Here is a 23,060-nt window from a genome sequence, read left to right on the forward strand (position 1 = left end):
CTATTCCATGATTTTTATTGGAAGCACTGAGCCTTTTCACAGTTCTCTCCAATTTTAACCCTATGCTATGTGAACTCTTCTATATTATTTACATACGCTAATCCAAAGACTACAGAAAGCCACAAAATCAGTTTGTTAGCAGGTGATTTCTTGAGTTACTTCAGAAAGCTGCCAGGTCTCCTTACGATCTAAGGCAGACAAAATTAACCATCAAAACTTTTATATTTCTAGTGCAGTACAAGGTTTTGTGCAACCTCCCTTTATTTCTGCTTTGTTTTGGGTGCCTCCGTACCCTTGCCCCATATCTGTCTTCTCCATCTTTTATACCCCCAGATCTCTTTCAGTGCAGGCATGCTTTACAGCAAAGACACAGAAAAAAAACTGTTTGTGATACAGAAAGTTATCACACAGTTATTTAACTGTGACAACCAGTTAATGTATACACTTATTCTACAGCCTAGACAAAGTAATACGACAGAACTTAGCTAGTACTGTTTATAATCCTACAAGGTAGATCCAAAGTGCTAACTTCTTAATGGTCAGTTTTACAGTCACAGAATAAAATTATCTAGGTCAGAAAAGACGTTCCAGATCACCCAGTTTAAGCATCAGAATCAATTAAACCAACTTTTTATTTTATTTGTCTCCAGTGAACATGAAGGCTAATGAACTGATGTTCTACTCTTTCAGTGCATTGTCCTTTCCCATTCCAACCCTCCCCCTCCCCCGTCACCAGCTTCTTCAGTATGGGATTTGGAAGGAGCTTATCCCAGTTTTCTTCTGTTTCAAACTAAAGCTCTCTTCAGTTTATTTCTTGAAATTGGATCTCCACTCTCACAGAACACAAATTCCGCTACCACCTTCCTTGTTGATGTCTTCCCTAAACTTCATGTTGGAGATTAGACTACGGCTACAGAGATGAAAGGCTGAAGAAATGGCTTTTCAGAATGGATAGAACAGACAGGCACTTGTATTTAATAATTACATGATGCTATCAGCAGGATTACACAGAAAACGTTTGCAACAACAAGACTCAACTTGATTTGGGAAGTCATTCTTAATACTGTAAATTACTGTTTTCACACTTATTCCATTTTCTAGTTTTATTTTCTTTTGTGAAAACTGATATTTGAGCTTGCCTCTCTAGTATCTTCTAGCAGCTATGTGGTTGTCCATTTTTAGTTGAAGACAAAGAAAACGCAGAACTTCATCTTTATTTTCCCACTGTCCCCATGTCCCTTTCACTCCGTATCTTTTGAGCCATTGCTCCTAGTTTACACCAGTTGCATAAACTGAGTCATTTTCTTTGATTTGGTCCTGTAACTTCCACATTATATTTGAAGCCTACCCCTTCAGCGTCTCCCTTCCATCCTTCCAAGTAAATTGCGTACGTTTGTTCAAACTCTTTACATTTCATGTTCTCAACTACAGACACAATCTACCCTCTGATATAACGCATTCACTCTTCCATAAGCAGATAATTGTCTTGAGCACTGGCATTTTCTCCCACTCTTACTTGTGAAACGTGAGTGCCTGTTGCAACTGTTTATAGATCTATCTAATTACAACATCCTTCCTCCCGAGAACTCCACTAAATCTTTCCAAAACCTGAACAAAAGCTGAACAGTTCTGCTTTGCTACGACCTTCATGCCACTATTTTGATGTTTACTTTTCTCTCTCAAATCAACCTCTTGTTTAACATTTGCCTCGTGAATTCCTTACAGCAGGATTAATGCATTTGTCATGCTTGTACAGGGGCTAGCACAGTAGGGTCCTTGTTTTCTATTGGCAACTATGGCAGTATTTTTTTTTATTATTTTTTTTTGCCACAAATACATGTACTTTAGTAATATAAAAATGTATTTCAATTTTTCGTCTGAGGAAAGCCTGCAGACGAAGATGCTAGAATAATTAGAAAGGATACCTGAAATAACATTGCTGTCCTGGGAATTGACTACTACACTTTATCAGCATTTCAATGATGCAGGGTATTACCTAATTTCATTACAAGCCAGTGGATCTTATCCTGTATTCCTACACAAAACAGAACTCCCTCTGTACCTCTTGTAGAACTCTTCCATAGAATAGCAATAACAGCATACCATGAATAAGATACTGGAACATTTGAAAACTTCTATTTCTCTTTTTAGGACAATTGGTTCAGGAAGTCCAGCTTTGTTACCATTTTTTGTGGTTACAGAAGTTGTAAAAGTAAGATCAATCGTTACACTTCTTTTTAATACATTCATTTCACACATCAACCACTGCAAACACCCTACTAGTCTTTAGTAGGTATATCCAACTTATTTCACAAAAACTCACAGCAAGAGTTTTTATCTTTCTAGAGAACAGAAGAACAACTTTTTGTCACAGAACATATCTTCAGAGTAACAGTCCCTTCCTAGTCTCCCACACCGCCCAGGAGTTTCTTACAACTCACATTAGTCAGACACAAAACAAGCGTTCACATGGGAAATCAGTACAGTCTGACTGCACTGATCAGTTAAACCCTAAGAAAAAGGCTAAGGTTAGCTGATAATCTGCAACATATTTAAATCCCTTGACAGATTTTTGCAAAGAAACTCACCTGTATGACTCCTTCCATCATATTCACCATCTTGTTGACTATTGCAATAACTTTGTGAGTACGCTCAGTAGGAGTGATGTCAGGTCTGTACTGGCTTGACAATACATACCGACATGTCATATACAAAACATACGTGGGTGACAGTTTAAAATGAACTGTCGAGCTATTTGTATAATTTATAATGGCAGATAAGAAGGCATCTTCAGCTGTGGAGAAGGAGGAAAAGAACAATATGCTATAAAGCCAAAAGACAGGGATAAAATTAAACAATATCATAACTTGGGGTGGAGGGGATTCTTGTTTTTGAGGAGGAAAATAAGGAGAGGGGAGCAAAATACAAAAATTCTAAATTAACCATCTACTATATGCTACAGTTACTTAAGCACAGTAACAGACACAAAGCTGGAAAGCCTGATCACTGGGATAATTATTATACTATTTTCTACCTCTGTTGAAAATATATCTCTTAAAGGAAGCAGGAAAACTCAAGGTTCCTCTTATAACAAGGGACCTTTATTAGACTGTATTTGATTCTTTAGACTATTAAAAAGCTCTCTTTTCTTGTTTACAAATCTACTTAGTCTCAAATATGTGAAGTTTGGACAATCTCTCATATGGTGTTTTTCTACCAAATCTGAAACCTCAGAAATGGTGGTGGGGGGGACGACTAAGACAACAAAAGTTTAAGTACTAAATGAAAATTTGATCTTTCACCACATTTTATATAACATGGATTTTGACCATGATGTAATTAAGTATCCAAGACATGGAGGACTCCATATTAATGAATTAACTCAATGTACACTTTAGGAGGTAGAATTTCCCCTCACCACCCCCCGAAGAAATTTGAATATCTGAAGACAGCAAATGCAATTAGAAATTACTGTTGTATCGAACTCACCTCAATATCAGTACCTCCTCACCCTTGCCAAATAAATCTATTTCATTAGTGGATAAGCCATCATCTGTTCAATTGTTTTTCTTTCTGATGTTTACTTAAATGACATTTAAGTTGTCTGAAATATTACACTACAAAAATAGTGTCAACAACTAGGTGTTTATAATATCACAGTTTACTCACAGCTTTCCCTGAATTCAATACTGGCAGGTAGGATCAGTTCTGGTCCATGGGTATCCTGAGGTCTACAGAAGGAAAACAAAAACTGATAAAACAATCCACATGGGTGATATTAAATCCACTGTAATAGATTTCTCCAACACTGGTACTGATGCTGATACAACATCTTTCCCCAAAATATTCTTTTTCTTTACCTGTACTCTAGAATCATTGCAGCTATTTCTGCCCACAACAGATCACAACACAGAACTGAACTGTGGAGTCTGCATTATTGATGAACGTCCTATTTTGCACAACATGGCAGACTGATAGGATCAGTTTGCCATCTGCTGCTGACAGGATTCAAATAACAGATTATTCATTGACACATGAAAGAAAGTGAATGAAGCTTCATCTGGAGAACCAGGTCTATTCCAAAAATAATGCACTTTGCTACCTTTAATACCATCCAACACAGATATGAACTTGGTCAACGTATTTGTCCTTTTTTTTTTCTGGCAAGGGAACAGAAGTAAGAATTGAACCTCCACCCGCACACAGCTGTTGCTATGCAACGAAGACCCAGAACTGACAGCCCCAGAACTACTTCTTCACTTAAGGTGACTGAAGTGTTCTTTCTAACCAATAAAGAATTCATTGAGGACAAAGAAAATAAATAAATAAATAAACCTGTCTTTCTGCTGTCTAGACACATTTCATTCCTCTCAAGGAAAAATATTAATTGGGCTGTTCTCTGAAGTGAGGCATATTTTTAGGACAAAATACAGAAGCTTGAGAATTTTTGCATGTAATAATCATTTTAACCACATATAACACCATAGGCAGCTTTCTACTAGAAATAGATAAGCTACTAGATAAACAACCTAGTTACTTTAGCTCCACTAACAAGGCTTTCCTTCAATTAAGCTATCATTTTCTGTGTTCCCTAAACACATAAAAGAGAAACACCAAGTTTTGCAATAAGGAAATTTAAGTTAAAATAACTCCGTGATACAACGTAAACCAACTTGCTTTGTTACTTTGCTACCAGATATATTTGAGGTACCTACTACTCTTATAGAACATGCTACAAACTCTATGGAAATGAATTTCAATGAGCTAAAATGGCTTGAAAGTCCAGTTAGGCTGTGTCTCGGAAGGGCACAGAATATTACTCAGGGTCTGCTTCCTCTAATAAGCATGGTATGAGGTAATATTACACTTTAATGCTGCTGACATAGTATTCCCCATTATGAGAAGTAACAGATTACACATTTCCTACCTGCTTTCCTGTCTGCGATAATCTTGCTGCTGTTCTATTCTAATCATGGGCTTCACCATTCCTCGTTCAGCTGTGCTGGATGCTGATGATGTTCTGTCACCATCAAGCCTGCTGGTGCTCTAATTCAGAACAGTGAGACAGGTGTTTAGCACGTAGATATAGGATTAGTCAGTATTTATGCTTGGCACTATTAAAACAAAGTGCCATTATGAGGCTTTGGTAAGTGATGGCAAAACAGACAAGAAGAATGCAGCACGGTACAGTAACTCAATAAGGTATTTTTGTCAAAAACACAGATGAGCACACCTGCAAATCAGAAGATCCTGATGGCCAGCTAGAAGCAGCTTTTTGTTAAAGTATTGTCACAGTATACATAAATTTTGAGTATCTGTATTTAAAAGTCGCATAGATATCAATACAAAAATAGATAGTTCTGATCAACAAAGTTACACGTATTTACAGATTTAAAACTAGTTATATTCCCCTATCTCTGTTTTGACTATAGCTCCAGGTGCTTACACTACTGATCCGCACCATAGTTTCTCCTTTCCTTACAGAGAAGTCTGATCTGGCAGACAGCATATAATTTTCCAGGATAAGAAGGGGCAACTCAAATCATACGAGTTTTACGTACAAATTGGTTTTGTTCAGTGCTGAGAAAGATTTTAATTTATGCTTTCCAATTACATGTCAAGTCCTATCAGGAAGAGGAATAAAAACACTGCTTTAAGCAGTGAAAGTTTTAGCAACATTTTTTTCAGTATAAACAATTAAAAACAAGCATCAACTAAATATGAAGGGCTTCTGCATTTTCTAAGAAATTCCCAGAACTAAATAATTGGCTTTGGCACAAGAAAACTGATCAAAACCGTGAGGATTTAAACAAGAGTTTGAACGTTCTTGTTTTCAGTACTGACATATCACACTGTAAATGACTTTTCATCACTACGTCTCAGAGAGCTATAATGAAATTGATCATTGCTCCAATTCCAAACAAAAACAGTCGTAGGAGCAACTGTTAGAAAACCAGTGATACTCCAGGGATTTAACAAGATGTGCACTTTGAGAATCTGCCTGACAGTTCAAAACTATTAAATTTTCCCAAGCTTCATAGGTCCACTAAAGTATTCCTCCAGTGAATTTAAAAAGAATATTAGACACGCCATTTAGTATCATGCGTGTCAGAAACTCCAATTCGGAGCAATTTGGAGACATCTTAGTATTTCATATGGTTTTTGTTGCTGTTTTTCCTTCTTTCTTCAAAATGTCACTGAGCAAATTCCTACCGGTTAAAAAAAAAATGCATCTGAGATGCATGAAAGTATTACCACAATCAAAGCTACAAAGGCGAAAAACTGAATCGGAAATCTGACAAGAGAAAAAAAAGAAGACAAACAAGTATATTTAAAAGCTATCAGAGTATTATTAATATCTGCATTGTCATACCATTAAGTTTCTTTACAAGTATTTCAATCTGATAATGGCAGTAATAAAACAAAAGAAAAAGTCCTTTCTGTGAGGACTGCTATATTTCATACTGCTGAAATAATCTTTCCTTTCATCTGTGGCAATGCAGTTAAAGCAGACATTAACTATTGTGTCATTTTACTCTGTTTACTCTTGGAAAATGCAACTTTGGCACAGCGTGTATTAACAGAAAGACAATGTATAAAGAAAGCAAAGAGAGATTATCACCTCATAAAATGTTTATGATTGCAGAGACTGTTTCTTTGATCAGTGTGTAAGAGCTCTATTGAAATAAACAGTCATATCCATTAAATTTTAAAAGCCCAGTTAAATGTAACATTGAACACTTTCATGCTTTACATAAAACACTCATTTGCCCTATAACAAATGCTACAGTCACAGGTTACATACATGAGACATTAATAAAACATTTCTAACACAGATCTCTCTCTACCCACATGCCCTCCTATTAATCAGAGTAATCCAGGCTTGAGCAGTTTCCCTTTTTAAGAGAAAAAAAAGTTACTGTTCTTGGCACACAATGCATGCCAAATGCCCATCTGAAAAACAAAATGGTACTGTGGGGAAAAAATAAATAATTAAGTGTGCACGATAATTAATCCAATCCAAAGAGTAAATGGCTGGGGGAGAATGACAGGCAGCACTTTCTCAAATACTACTGATAATATAATTTTGACCTAACATGAAGTTTCATTATCTATTATTGATTTATAATATGATACCTTGCTCGCTGGTAATGCTGTTCCGCTGTGAACATCTCCCTCCAGATCAAACGTGGTTTCCTGAACAGCTCTAAGAGACAAAATTTGAAGCACTTCTTAGAAACTATATGAGCAAACACATAGCAAGGGACAGAGTAGCTAAAATTGGTAAATTAAAATTCAAAGAGGTATATCGTGACAGCTGTTCACATCACTTTCAAAAACACTGTATCAATTCTTTATATAAGAGCATTCATTACAAGAATTTACACACATCATTTTATTTGACAAAACAGATTTTTAGTTACATTTCTCCCTGATTAAGTGAGGAAAAAAAAGCCACTGAAATATTTTCTGTGTCTTACATATTCACTGCAATAGACTTGCTGCAAGTTTTAACCTCAATCCTCAGCATCATACGGTTTAAAAACTGTATTAATGTACATCATTCATAAAACCACAGTAGTGCATTTTATTACCTGCTTATGCTAAAGAAAAAAGATTGCAAAAATATTTGATTGTTCAAGCTGCAGTATCCCTTCAAGAGAGATTTCATAGTCCACACAGAGTAGACTGGAGTAGTTCTGGAGTGGTACAGTGCTTTGTTTATTGATCTGCAGGCTACATGCAGAGGAAATTTCAGATTTTAGCAGAAGTATCACGTTATTGTTAAATGCCTGGAAGTCTGTCTGCAGTCATCTCCTACATCCTGCCCTGAACTGAGCTTTATTTTGCAAGCTTCCAGTACTTACTGGGAGCACTTAAAGAAGAGGAAGGCTGGCGTTTTACATGAGCAGACAGTGATAGGACAAGCGGGAATGGTTTTAAACTAAAAGAGGAAAAATTTAGGTTAAATATTAGGAGGAAATTCTTTATTCAGAGGATGGTGAGGCGCTGTCACAGGCTGCCCAGAGAAGCTGTGCATACACCATCCCTGGAGGTGTTCAAGGCCAAGTTGGATGGGACCCTGTGCAGCCTGATGTGATGGGGGGGCAACCCCGCCCACAGGAGGTGGTTAAATATCGGTGGGCCTGAGGGTCCCTTGCAGCCCAACCTGTTCTAATGAATGACGTGACTGAAGATAATATTGACTTCTTCCATTTGTGATCAGTAAAATTTTAGAACGTCTGAGTATTTCATATTGAAACAGATGGTTGCTAATCCCCCAAAAAATCACAAGGTGGAGCTCAAGAATTAGAATAGCTATTACACAGTTAATATTTAAAAGCAGTTACTCGGGACTCATTTAAAATCATGCTCTAATCATTGGCCATTTATAACGCTATGATCCTTTGTTTTTCCAGGGCTCATTATTGTACTCACCCAGCTTTATGCCTTGGACCTTTGACCATAAGGCTTGCATCAATAGGTCTTTTAGTAATAATATGGTCCTGAGTGGGATCCACAAACTTAAACACATGAGATGACCCAAACTGAACCTTCATTCCACTTTGCAGCATAGTGGTTTCTGAAATACGCTGACCTTCTACATACGTTTCCGCATCAATGTTTCTTGGGGTTACAGTAACAACTCCATCCATATTAGTAAGATCACAATGATGAGGCTGAATTCCTGGACCAAATAACTGCAAACAGAAACCATTAACATGAAATAAATTACATTATACAGCAGCAGAAATTAAAATGGTAAGATACAGCTAAAAGTAGGCTACAGCACAGCCTACTTGCAGACTAGTAGCATAACTTTGCTTGCTAAACAAACCCAACACCCTCAGCTTTTCTTCATAGGAGAGGTGCTCCAACCCTCAGTTCTGTCATCTGTGTCTGCTTTTTCTCCATACCTGAATGGAATTGTCATCAAATTTTTCAGTTCCAACTTCAGTGACACTTAATTGTAGACGATAAAGCTTTGGTTTATCTCTGGAGTCAGAACCATCTGCAGAACAAATGACAAATATTAATTTGCAAGTTACTAAAGCTCAAATGCATAAAAATTGTCTTCCAGAAACTTAGTAACAACAATAATAATATTCATGAAGAAAATTTTAAAAAAGAAAGAAAAAAAAGAAAAAGCAACAACAAAAATTTGAGTGACGTTCATTCAAGATTTGTTGTGTACTTTTAAGTTGTTCAACAGTCTAAAAATATGGAAAGTAAACAGGACCCTGGCAACAGAGTGCTGTTATCTGCAAGTACAAAGAGCAAAGTAATCAGAAACTACTGTTCTGAACATACTTTGAAAAACCTGCTCTATTTCCTTGATAGTTGAAGTACATTTTTGTTAACCTCTTAAGATTTCATGTATACAAATATGGTCTGAAATTACTTTGAAAATAACTGGAAAAAATCTGTATATTACCGTAATAAGAATATTTATAGTTTTCAGTAAAAGCACAGATTATCAGCAACATCTACTACCAAGTGGCTGACACGCTAAACTGTTTCCTATTCACAAAGTACTGAAATAGGGTAACATTAAATGAGAATCTTAGACTTCTTTGTTTGTTTTTAAATCTATGAAAGCTTTAGGCTTGGTATACAGGACTGTAACACTCCTGAGCCTTGTCCTATTGGTCCATATTTTCACCTCACAAGAAAACGTGGTCAAAGATAAAGTTCATCTTCCTCCTCACATCCCCCCAAGTATATATTCACCAAATAAATCAAAACATAGTGAGATACACAAGATGCAGCATACGATTTAGTTGTTGTCTTCACAGGCTAACATAGATGGGTTTTGGCATATAAATAAACCCTTCCCACTTCTCAGAAAATACTTAAGATACTAAACCAATACTGTTACTTCTGACTTAAGTCCTATGTTTTTCCTCCAAAGGAAGGATGCAAAAAGGGAGGCTGCAGAAAAGAGTTACTTTACTGTGGACATAAAGAATGGTTTACAGTAATCCCCCCAAAATATCAGAGAGTAATCTTAAAGGTATGGCCCACAGAGTGATACTGTTTTCAGAAGAATATCAGCCCTTTTCAAATTTTAAATGAAAATCAATATGAACAGAACCTCCATAAATCTTATTTTTAACTCCCAGCATTAATGTTTATTAAAGACAGAACATATGCAATTTAACCATAAGATTTCACTTAACCTATAAGGCAACTGAAACATCCTTCAATGAAAAGTATTTAAATGAATTAGGGTCAGCAACACAGTTAAAACGTAACAGTTAAGAACACTGATCAAAAGCAGAAGATACAAAGAAAATAAAGCAACAGGATGAAAAATACAAAACAGAAACAGAACAGAACACATGAAGTGAATGGGAGGAGGATGAATCATCAATGGGGCTTTGAATTGTATGGATACAGGTGAAAGTGTAACAGGGGCACCTAGCAATGTGCTTCTTCTGGGGGAGCTGTGATGTTAGTGGGACATCAAGACAACAGGCAGTTCACAGAGCAGCGTTCTAAATATCACAATTACATGCTGACACAACAGTAACCTCCTATTACTGAACAAATTTAGAATCACTGCGATAAAATAGTAGCGTGACATCATCCGCAAGGAAAATAATATTAAACAAAGAGTGGTCAGCCCTCTTAATACGGTACAGGGATAGAACTCTTTTTAAACCCAATATTTGAATCTACAGACATGCATCCAATAAGACTGCACACTAAACATGGTAATACTAACATTATCTTCAGCAATTTAAATGGTGGGCATTTTAAAATTACTTAACAATGCTACTCAGAGATTATACATCTGCATCTTCAGCATCATCAAATGCAGTCTTATAATACACAACTGAATTCATTTGGCTGCTTAACCCCAATTCTCATTACTGTCTCCTCAAAACCTACACATCAAAACCTGGAGTGCCTCTTTCATTTATTTATTACATAATCCAAAAGTCACATTTTCTCCCTCTACCCACATTCCAGTTTTAAAGAACTGACACCCAGAAGACTCAGCTTAGAATACATTTTGAAGAGAATTATCATAAGTTCTGTAAAGGAAGAAATGTCTCTAAAAAAAGACCATTTTGCTCTGGGGCAGGGGAGGCATGTAGAAGGGAGGAAAATTGCTTTATGCAGTCACGCAAAGTCTTGTATTTCCTGATTTTTGACAGCTAGATGCTCATCTAAATTTTGTTCAGAATGCATTCCTCGGAACACATTACAGCAGGCTGTATTTCTGCCCTATCTGTGGCAAAGCCCAGGCGACCAAAGTCCAAGAAGGGTGTTCTTAGCCTCTAAGGTTCAAACTTCAACACTTCTGCTTGTTTGAAAAAGAGATGCGTATGATTTAAGTCATATGTCTTAAGATACAGAAGTTGTGCAGTAAAAATGATTTTACAACAAGGTTTTGCATCTAACAGAATAAGTATTTTCTTTTAATACAGAAATTTGAAAGGTCAAAGTTCTCAGAAAGATGGGCATTAACAAACAATACTAGGAAAGAAGCAAAAAGTATAAAGAAAAATGTATGAATCCTATTCAAAACCTGTTTGTGTTATATGTATGCATGAGTAAACATGTGACCTGGATGGCTGGTATTCTACTTATGACATCCATGACTAAAAAACATAAGCAGAGCTAAATAAGTGTAGGAAACATATAGTGGTTTTAGTTGGTTGGTTTTTGTTATTTTGGTTTTAAGTTTAAAGAATTAAATAGGAACATCTGCCTCCCAGCTACAACCTGACGAACTGAGGATCATTAATGAAGAAACTGAGTTAACCATACATTAAACTTATCTGCCTGACAAAGTTTTACCCAGTAACACTACTAGGCTTCAAAGCAATTCGGTACAGTTGGCATTTGAAGTAAGTTTCACAAGGTGTTTTCTCCCCCATGATAAAAGTACACATGCATAGAAACATACACATCGGTGTATATTGCCTATCACAGGTTGAAAACCTCTACTTCAGAAGTTAATCCTCAACTGGAAAGGAGATCTCAATACCGAAGACAACGCATGAAAAGTGGCTTACAGAAAAGGGTTTTTAAAAAGCACTTCGAAGCACACTGAACAATAAGATGCATCATAAATTACTCTTCACCTATACTCACTAGTGAAATTGTTTATACAAAATCTGTTAAAACTGTGGGGTGCTATCACTCTCTAACAGTTTTCATGGTTTCCTTCATGCAGTTAAGATTCAGTACTGCACTTCAAACAGCGCTATAAAGATGTGTAGTGAGCAGAAGTGAACAATCACTGTTAAGTAAATCAATTCAGCGATTCGTTACATAAATATACACTTTTTGCAACAGGAGAAGACAGTAAAGCCCTCCCTTCATAGATACTGCTTTCTACTGCAGTAATTCACCACTAAAAGGTGAGTCCTACACAACTTTGGAGATGGTTTCAAATTGATTTTGCTAACCCAGTGCTTGAAATTATTCAGAGAAATGGAAAGTATCTCCTTGAAACCTGACTAAACAAAACAATGTAAATCAGAAAATAGGAAATAAATGAGTCCAAAGTTGAACAAAAACAGCATTGTGCCTATTTACTTAAAACTTAGTTTAAGCTTGCATTTGTATAGTAACTCAAGAAGGAAAGCTCCTACTATCTAAACTCTTAGCACTTAGACAATTTAAAAAAAAAAAGGGACTGACAGATTTTCTTGTCAAAGTCAAGAGATAAAGTCTCTACTCTGCTATTGAATTTCAGACAAGATATGCATTGCTAACAGAAAGAGCCAATAGCAAACATCTGTGGTAAAGGAAGATTCAGCAAGGAATGTGACAGACAACTAAGCTTCTTTAAACTAACATGGAAAAGTGTTACCAGGATACTGCAGTTTTGTTCTCAGAAAGAAGCTTGGCTGGGGAAATTGCTCTGGCCAAGGCTTTTAATCTTCACCAACTTTTAGTAAATCATCTTTCTTAATTGTTGCATACGTATCTTCTCAGCATCTCCCATTGCTGTCAATTCTACAATTCGTGGTTGCTTTTATGTAATGAGGCAGGAAGAAAGGTTTTAGATGTCTGGTTTCTATTCTTATTTTTATTTTCAACCCTTTATGATTTCCATTTTGGACTAGCAGGATAAATGTTACAGACTCACATCATGAAGATGTATTTTTCTCATTTTTATCAACCTTTAAAGATTATGATTGAACAACTGAAGTTAATAATTCTGAACTCATCAGCAGGCATAATCACAGGTGATCTTAATGCCCTTTTCAACTCAAGCCATTCCATGATTATATGATAACCTAGAGAGTAACACCTATCTGCAATACTGTCATATCTCACTTCAGTCTATTTCTGTTACTATCAGGCTCAGCTCAGCTTACTGGTTCACTTGCAAGACTGAGAATACAGAGACAATTGCTGACTGCCATATTTACAGCCACAAGCTACTGAATTGTATCCTCTATTTCATGGTGCAGAAACTGATCTTCAGCCTATAAAAGTCATACAGACCAATCAGCAACATAAGCAGCTGCGCAGAAATGGAAAAACAGGATATGCTTCTAGTAGCAAACATACTGAATCAGTGTAATTACACAGAGTGTGGAATTGAAGTCTGCCAGATTGTTCTGTAAGAACGGAGCCAATGGTCTGATGGAAGTACATTTCCATCATAGATTCATCATTGAGTTACTTCTGTAATATATACAAGTACATCGTATATATATTCTGAAATACACTGTTCTGAAGAGAGAGGCTCTAGAATACTAAGAACTCTTTTTCACTGTCCATATACTACTTTTATAGGAGTCTACAAAATAAAATGAGGAAATGGATGTTAAAAAATGATATTAAAGGAAATTACACTTTGCTAGAAATTTCAGTATCTTGACTCCTAATGCAAGAAGCAAGTGGTTTTATATCCCATTTTTGCCAAATAGACAATAGACAAGAATACATCTGCACATTACACATAAAGCATAGAGAGAATCAAAGGAGAATCGAAGATTCATAATGATTTATAGATTAGATTATCAAACACTACAGATAAAACTTATGACTTCTGTTAAGTATGCCCAAATCTCTTTGATGTATGCTGCTACCATTAGACAACAATGTAAGATTGCAATTAGAAATACAAAGGGATGTTATAGAACACTACGAAGCAGAAATTGAGATCATTTTCTAGCGGCCCAAATGCTATTTCCTATAACAAAAATCATTTGTGGTGACACCTTCAACGCAACAAACATTGAGGAGCACAGTTAAGTTTCATGACATTTACCAAACTCACTTAACTATGAATTCTGCAAGCAGATGAATCAAAGAATGATTTCTTCCTACCACAATACCGTTTGTAGACCATCCTACAAAACTTAATTGTTAATCTTAGCTGGAAGGTTGAGCTCTTTGGATAGTAGCACATTCATGACCTATTTGATATCTATTCACCAAGAACAATTAAACTGTAGCTGACAAGCAAGATAGCTACTTCACAGAAGCAGTCCCTCGAAAAAAAAAAAGAAAAAAAAAAAGCAGTAAGATTATCAGGACAGCTTTTCATTTGTCCAAAAGAAACAAAGGATTCACAGCGAACAATGTTTTTAGTGATTAATGAGAGAACGGTATTAAATATAGCGTTACCTTCATAAGCGTGATAGTTGTAGTAGGCAAAGTGATTCCTTCTCCCTGGGGTTAGAAACACATGCAGAGGACCCAGGTGAAGGCAGCAGCAGCAGACAGATACCATGCAGAACATGCGGAAGAGGGCAGGAAAAGAAAAGACAGGAAAGGGTGAAAACTGTAGCCAGACAACACTTACCACTTTAAAAGGATGAAGTGCATTTAACTCATTCAACTTTAGAAACTGCATAGTACATAAAGACATCAGTTCTACAAAGCTACTGAATAAAACAACTCCTATTATTGTTTAGGAAAGCAACAACAAGCAGTTAGAAGAAAAATGTGAACAATAGGTCAGTCCCACAGGCAATGTGCAAAGGCTCAGTGGGTAGCCTTGCCACCTGTGTCATTTCAGATTGCTTTTCCTTTCTCAGTAAACAGATGTTTCACTGCACTGCCAAGGCAACATTTTAATACTAAAGCAACTAGGCTCCAAGAAGAGTAACTGTTTAGAGAACAATAACAATAGAAAGTACTATTAAAAAAAACAACAAAACAGTGTAAAAAAAAAGCAACATAGGTTAATCCAACTTCAGCCCATAGAATGCAAGACAAAAATATTTAACACGGTATACTGTTAATTTCACCTGTCTATAAAACAAACAAAAAACTCAACACTACTTGACTATAATCAGAACTGCATAGAAAGTGTTAGAATATCTCTTTTTAAAGAAAGGACTGCAACCTCACTACCTGAAAGGTAAGCAACCAGACCTCAATTTGTACATCACTTGGTTTGGATATCGGAATACATCCTAGTTAGAGGTGTTAATAAAAGGAGTGGCAGATAACTAAAACACATAAATGTTTAAAGTCTACATCCCTATCTTTATACATGAAAATGAGAGAAATGAGAATGAGAAGTTGTATGTGTTTTAAAATTTGGTGTGTTATAAACAAACAAGCTCCCTCAGATATTCCTGTATCATAGAATTGTCAATGACAAAGAAGCCCAGAGTCCAATGAAGGCTAAAGCACAGCCTTGCTAGTGATCTGAAGTTTACACACAGCCTGAAAAACATTTAGTGAATGAGTTTGATTTAAAAATTCATGTTCTTGTCCTTCTAAAAATTTAATGTATGGCACCGTCAAATATAACTTCTAAGGTATGCTGCAATATGCTTCTGAACATAAGATAAAACAGAGTTAAACACTTTCCTGTTTTTTTCTTTTCTCCCTTTCTCCAAACAGCCATATTTTGCAACAAGAAGTAGGATTTAGATAGATTTTAAGTGTTTTGAAAATGATATACATACGTATATTTTAAACTACCAAGAATATCTACACTTAGTTCAAGAAGAGAGGCCTCAGTGTACTTAGTCCTCCAGAGGTGAAGAGTCCTACCCATTTTTAAATCAAAGGATATTGTACTAAGCTGTTCTACTAAATACCAAGTTTTGAACCCCTAAATCCAAAAGAAGGTGAGAACTGAAGAAATGGGTATATGCATTTGAAACCAAGCTAATAAAGTCTTAGTCAAACATTTCTTCCTTATTGTATTTTTTTATTCCAATAAAATGACAATATTTATCCCAATATGATAGCAACGTGGAGCAACTGCCTCTAGATATTTTAAATTCAGAATCTGACAGAAGACAACTGAAGTGATGTTCCCTTATACTCTCAACATCAGAATTCTGTTTTCAACAGAAGTCCTTTTTGTAGAAAAAAACTGATATGGCTACATAACACAGTAATTTAGATTACTAGATAAGCAGAATTCTTACCTGGGCTTAATTCTACCAGGTATGGTAGTTTCTCAGGAGGAAGGCAAGAGCCGTAGCCAGACCCGTCAACTCTTTCCTTCCCCTTTAATGGCTTTCCATCAGCTATTTTCTTGGATTTCTTTGGGACATAATCAGGAGGCCGCCTTTTCAACTGAAAGACTAGTATTCCTAAAACACAACATTATACATCCTTTGAGCCTCACTATCAGTGAATAAGCATACATCTAATATCTATTATTTTATAAATGTTCTATAGGATTACTTTCAGCTTACTATGTTCCTGACATTTATGTACTTACTTGTAAGTTAAGACCGTTTGAAAGATTAATACCTCTCCATGGTGGATAATTTAAAAACCTTCAGATGAAATGTATAACCCTTCTACTGCCTAAGGATGTACAACTATAACCAGTACTGAATGAAATGGTAAATAACTAAAGGCACCTAGCCTTAAAAGTGCCTGAAAACAAAACACTTCAAAAACAGATGTTCCAATTTCCTGCTTTACAGGCATCCACAAACATAGCTTACAATACTCAATGCATAAAAACCTCCTAAAGCTTTTCTGACATACCTTTATCACTAGGCCATTCCCTGAATATCTGAAGTGGACACTCATCATCATCTAGAATAGTTTCTTTAGCACCTTTATCATCAGAGTGCTGAGCACCAGGAGGCAGAATGACCTAGAAAAGAACAATTGCAAGTTTTCAGAGGTGTTAGTAGACACACAGAGTGTTCAGGGATACATCTCCTAATTTATTTATTTATTTATAATAAAATATATATATATATATATATATATATATATTTATATGTATAACAGCAGATAAAACAAATGAATTAAGTAACTTAAAATGCATTTTGCTTTCCAATGCCTCTTCTAACTTGTGGTTAACCGCGCTTCCCAGAATACCAGACAAATTTAAAAACAATGGAAAGCTAGTTACACGTAAACTAGATAAGCTCAACCTCCATCAAACAAAATTATTTCAATTTCTCAACAATCAAGAAAGTGAAATTGAAACACCAGTGGAAGGGATAGTTGAAAAACAGAACCACCACCTTACACCTTACAGTGGAATCAGCCCTTCATTTTGCTAAAGCCATTCTGTTAAAGCAACATCTAAGTATCTTTAGAAACAGCAAGACAAGCTGGCAAAGAGAACACTGTGATACCATTTGCATCCCTGTCACACTTAACATTCACCTGGTCTATACTAGAGAGTAAGTGCAAAACTAGAGCATCTGACAAATGCTTCACTCTGTCTAGCTTTGAGGAGGAACCAAAAATAAGCATACTCTGGGAACCAACCTCAAAGCACTCACATTTTTTTTATAGCTATACTCTTACGAGGCTGAGGATGGGGAAAACTTTGATTCATTTGTTTTGACTCGAAAGGAGACATAACCTGCTATTTCATACACATTCACATTACTGCTTCCTAAAGTGATAAAGCATAAAAACAGCGACAGCCAGAATTACAGTGTGTGACCAGCCTCTAAATTAAATAGAAATCTCTCATGTCTGAATTTAAATAATAAATAGTAACATTTCAAAAGCCACAAAGCTTTTACTACCTCATTTGTGATCCTAACGTTATTTAAATCCATAGGAAGCTCTATTTCAAATGAACTACTCCACATTATTCCTATCTCTGAACTATGACCTAGGTAACACCTTCCAAAGCTAAGGCACATATTGACTGCTGCACGCAACCATGCTGCAGCCCTCCAAAGCCTTCTAACTCCTATTTGTCACCTCCTCTCCACACCCATTGCAGCGTTAACTGAGTTCCCACAGACACACCTCGAACTTCCTTTTATCTTCTTCCAAGCAGGAAATAAGTACGTTTAAGATTACAAGTATTTAATTGAGTCATTGCTTTTTCCCCAAAAGCTTTTCCATGCAAAACCTGGCTAAACATAGATCTAATTAAATTATTTTTCGAATTTTTTATAAAGAATTATCTTTAATTTAATTAGATTTTCAAATAGACAAGATACTATGAACTCAGGAAAATATTCTAATTTATAAACCAAAAGGAAACAGAAATACATCTAGACTGGAATCTTATCTTGCCAAACCACTCTTTTCTACTTCACGTCTCAGATTTTAAAACTAATTATTCTTACAGGATAATATGAATTAGCTACTCAAGTAAGACTGCTTTTCAAGCTTCCTACAACAAACAAATATTTTAAAAGCACAAACCCTTGAAGATCAAGCATAAACAGAAACCACACACTAAAATTCTGTTTATTCAAGGGCTGAACAATACTAGATTGGAGAGTAAACCAAAGAAAATCCAAACGCACTGAAATTAGAGGAAAGATGAGAGATAAAAACCACAAGGGCTACAATGTGCCCCTGATGTTACTTCTGCCTTAAGAACTTGGATTAACACGTACACTGGCACTCCTGGCTTAACTAACAGCAATAGTAAAACAGAGAAGTTGAAGAGAAATGGTCACAGAAGCAGTAATCTCCTCATCCTTCCAGTCAGTTACTATTACTTCCATCTCACAAGAAGAGTGAGTTGATAAACTCAGACACACATTGCTTAAAAAAAAAAAGGTACATGACCTAACCTACAGCAAAGACACACAACACCACAACTGAGCTTAACGAGCCAGGAAGCTCCTAATCACAAAGCAATTTTAGAAACCATCTCACCCATGCTTTATTTGAATACTGCCTCTATCTCCCACAAGGCTGATTTTCCCACATTTTAGAATAATGGGAACACATAGAATAGGTTTACACTTTGATTTTTTTTTTTTCTGTCTTTGCTTTCATACTGAAAAAACAGAAGGTGCTGTTAAACACCCCTTAATGAATCAGGTACATACATTCCCCTGCTTTCTGTAATGCAGTAGGAACTCAGGACAGGTAAAAACTAACTTAAGATCACAAGTCTTAGCAACTAACAACCCACAAATTGAAGAAAAAAAAAAAAAAAACCAAACACATACTAAATCAGGAAGAATATACTCTGCTTCCTTATAATGGCATTCATGGGCATGCATATCATACATTCACTCCAACCTACATTTATTGATTTCGAAAAGCAATGAACAACGCAGAAAATTCAGGCTAAGAATTCTAAATAAAGTAGTCCACAGCAACTTAAAACTTATCCTTGCAAGGCACTTTTTGTGATCAACCAATAACAGAAGGTAATACCTAAACACTTAAGTCCCCTGTGATAAATAAGAGTCAAATTTAGCTACAGGAAAAGTTATCAGACCTAGCCTTATCAAAACTTCCAAATAAAACAAACCAACCAACCAGTACTACAACAGCCCTTCTATAAGCTCTTTCACTGTCTCTGTTTCAAGTGAATAAATAATTAAGCAAAAAAAAAAAAAAAGAAAAAAAGTGCCTCATATCTACTGTGAATTTTAAATTCATTTAAAATTTTCTTTGCAAGGAAAAGAAAAAACACAGGTTTTGCCCATGTGCCTCAAAAAAACCCACAATGGAGCTTGTTAAAACAAAAATCCTCAAGTATTTGATGTCTGTTTCTGTAAAAAGAAAACAAACAAAGAGAAGAAAATCCTATTTACCATAAACTGCATGTTTTTGTTTGACATTACAAGAAGTTTACATCCTATCCTCAAGTAATTAAGAATTGCAGCACACTAAGACAAAGGCCTAATCAAGATTCCACTCCAGGAGTTAACTGGTTTGCTGCATGCCTCATGTCTTATGCCCTAAGTGAATATACACAGGTAGCGTGGAAGACTGTCTAATTAATTTGACATCTTGAGACATGTGCGGTGAACCTCATATTATGCAGGGAAACACAAAGCAAGTGTACTGAAACAAACTATGTATACCAGAACAGACTTGCATTTGCTTGATTACATGGAAAAACTTCAGAATTGGGCATAGAGATCCAGCATGAAATACAACAAAGTGGAATATGAAAGAAAGCAACTAATAGGAAGTAACTATTTACAACAGAAGTTGTCAATGGTAAGCAGTGACATAAAAGTTTCAACTGAAACTTCACAAGTGAGTGCACTTGATCACATGTAATTATGCAGCCTTACAAAGGCCTTGTCATGTAATTTAACATCTGTTTTAATACTTAAATAAATGTGAACTGCTTCAGTCTTCTTTGAAGACTTGTCACCTGCTGCCCAAAGAGAACACAGTATTTACAAATCCCAACTAATAGGAAAATGAAGTTATCCAGTTCTACTGTACACTGCTTTCAACTTAGGAAGTTAAAAATAGTAAGATGTACAAAAACGATTGGTTTTCCACAGAATGAATACGATGAAGTATTTGAAAAACAAGGTAGGGGAAGAAGCCCTGCCAGAGGTAAAGAACACCTCTGGTTCTTCAGTGAAGTTATGCTAAGCTGCCATGAAACCTATGTGCTGACATATTTGTAGGTTTCAAAAAAAAGAAGGAATGTTGAAAGAACTATCAGGCTAGGATGTCTTAATAGTTCCAACAAGGAAAGCAAATTAATGAAGTACGTGGGGGAAAACAAAATTAGATTTTAAAGTTAGGTTAATCTAAAAAATACTCAACTTCAGTAAGAAGCAAGAATCTTATTTGAAAACCAAACATTTAATCAACAGAGGCACTCAGAAAGGCTGAACAGGTTTTAGCCAATGACTTCTGATGAACAGAACAGTAAAGTTTTCTGCACTTGAAAGGTTTTATAAAAGACTGGCTATCAGTCAATGAATACCACTCATATTTAAAGTGTGAGCAGAGAAGTTATTTAATTATAGAAATTTATGGTATAAATTAGAAGATCCTCGGAATCCCTCAGAAAAGCCGAAGTATTCTACAAATGTGCTTTCCTGAAAATTAAGTTAAAGCAATTTACTTCAGAGCAAAGACTTGGTTAATGTTTCCCAACATCAATGCAATGTTCCGTGAACTATTTTCTACGTTAAACAACCACACGCAAGACTGAAGAACAAGTGGAGGTATAAGAGGGGAATGTCATTATGACAGCAGTAACTTGCAAATATTTCCCTGGTATATAAGCGTGTAATCACCTCAATAAATTCTCTGAATCATAAATAGTTTGAAATACATCATAATACCCTCTAATTCTAAACAAAACAGTTCAATACAAAAATTTTTTCAAATTCTGAAGAAAGTCAAAATGTTTCTGCTGCAGGCTACAACTCTCTCAAAACAGCAGAAAAACTGGGATGTCAAATCAGAAGCCTATTTAACAACATTGATGACTGAGAATCATTGATTTTATTTATAGAATAGCGGTATTAAGAAAATTAGCATACTTACGACTACACATAGAAAATACTTCACAGACAAGACTGAGAATCACTTTTAAAACATGATGTGTCATAAAAAAGTACAGTAGCTGCTACTTAAAAAAAATTCTTCCTTACGATAAAAAAATCTATGAGTATTTAAAATCTTAATGTAAATTAACTTTAATAGTTGAGACCACAGTTACAGGTTAACTAATATTTTCATATCTTGCCATTCTCTTTCAGAAGTTGATGTGGACAGAGGTTTATAATTTTTAATCTGTACTGTCCATGAGCCCTTTTTTATACAGCTCTATCTCTCAGAAGGAGTCACTCTATAAAATCCACTTAAAACTCCTAAAATAATTAAATTCTGAAAGTAAGTGCAAGTTATAGTTAAATGTTTCATCTTTTCTGATATATGAGGGTAAGCTACCACTGAAAGGCATAAAGAACCTTTAATAATGGAGTTCGGACTAAGCAGTTCTGACTCCAAGCAGACTTATTTAGTTCAAGGGAATAGGGCTTGTTCAGTCTGGAAAAGAGAAGGATGTAGGAAGACCTCATTGCAGCCTTCCACTATTTATAGGGAGTTCATAAGCATGAGGGAAATCAACTTTTTACAGGGGTAGATAGTGATAGGACATGGGTGGAATGGTTTTAAACTAAAGGAGGGGAGATTTAGATTAGATGTCAGGGGGAAGTTTTTTACTGAAAGAGTGGTGAGGTCCTGGAACAGGTTGCCAGGGAGGCTGTGAATTTTTTATGTCTTTTTTATGCCAGCTGTTGAACTACCAAACTCTTTCCATTCAATTTCAAGCCACTGATAAGAACAAAAGCAAAATATGAAACACGGGAAGAATTATGACATAGCAACTTTACTTACACGAGCAATACAATAATCCTTGGGGTTTTCCTTCTCCAAGCCATATTTCTCCAGTGCTTCACTAACTGCAAAGTCTGCAGTATCTGTAGTTGACAACAGGATTGTCTTGTATGGTATATTTGGTTTTAAACTGTCCGCATAAATTCTCAGCGTCCCACCTTGGAAACAAAATGCAATTAATACTGCTACCACAGAATAAAATAAAGTAAAAATAAAAATGAAAAAAAAAAAGAAAAAAAGGCAGTAATTCATTGTATTTCTAACAGAATCTAAGAAAGAACTTCTTCAGATATCATTTAGGCAACTCACTAATAGAAGGTAGGTTACATAAAATCTTCAAAATGTATTTTGATCACAGGTAGAAGTCTCCAGTGATGTTGTATTCTCCAAGAAAGCTTTTCACCCTACACTTCACCATCTTTTACCACTCCTGGTGACGTCAAAATGAAACAGTGAAAACAACTGGATGAAGAACTAATCTCTCTCATCTTAACAGACAGCTTGTACTGATCTCTGACACTCTCTCCTCTGTTTGAAAAGCCCATTTCAGGCTC

At 35.8% G+C, this 23,060-nt stretch overlaps 1 protein-coding gene across 28 annotated transcripts in view; it reads right to left on the reverse strand.

The window, feature by feature from the left end:
* The window catches only part of AFDN (afadin, adherens junction formation factor), a 110,687-nt gene that overhangs the window by 52,031 nt on the left and 35,596 nt on the right, over positions 1–23,060 (reverse strand). For 24 of the 28 annotated variants that reach the window (XR_001465955.4, XM_040698600.2, XM_015284353.4 and 21 more), the window contains exons 6-15: positions 22,507–22,664; positions 16,945–17,056; positions 16,371–16,538; positions 14,605–14,649; positions 8,919–9,013; positions 8,440–8,702; positions 7,138–7,207; positions 4,928–5,046; positions 3,670–3,731; positions 2,589–2,794 (exon numbers count right to left, since the gene is read on the reverse strand). Coding sequence is in view for 27 of the 28 variants with exons in the window: in XM_040698600.2 (XP_040554534.1) it covers positions 2,589–2,794; positions 3,670–3,731; positions 4,928–5,046; positions 7,138–7,207; positions 8,440–8,702; positions 8,919–9,013; positions 14,605–14,649; positions 16,371–16,538; positions 16,945–17,056; positions 22,507–22,664 (1,298 nt within the window). In the remaining variant the exon portion in view is untranslated. The remainder of the gene's footprint in view (positions 1–2,588; positions 2,795–3,669; positions 3,732–4,927; positions 5,047–7,137; positions 7,208–8,439; positions 8,703–8,918; positions 9,014–14,604; positions 14,650–16,370; positions 16,539–16,944; positions 17,057–22,506; positions 22,665–23,060) is intronic. The other 4 variants (XM_015284360.4, XM_015284352.4, XM_040698601.2 and 1 more) reach the window with 1 other exon arrangement.

The sequence above is a fragment of the Gallus gallus genome, chromosome 3 (genome assembly GCF_016699485.2).
Source record: "Gallus gallus isolate bGalGal1 chromosome 3, bGalGal1.mat.broiler.GRCg7b, whole genome shotgun sequence".
In the NCBI taxonomy this organism is placed as follows: domain Eukaryota; kingdom Metazoa; phylum Chordata; class Aves; order Galliformes; family Phasianidae; genus Gallus; species Gallus gallus.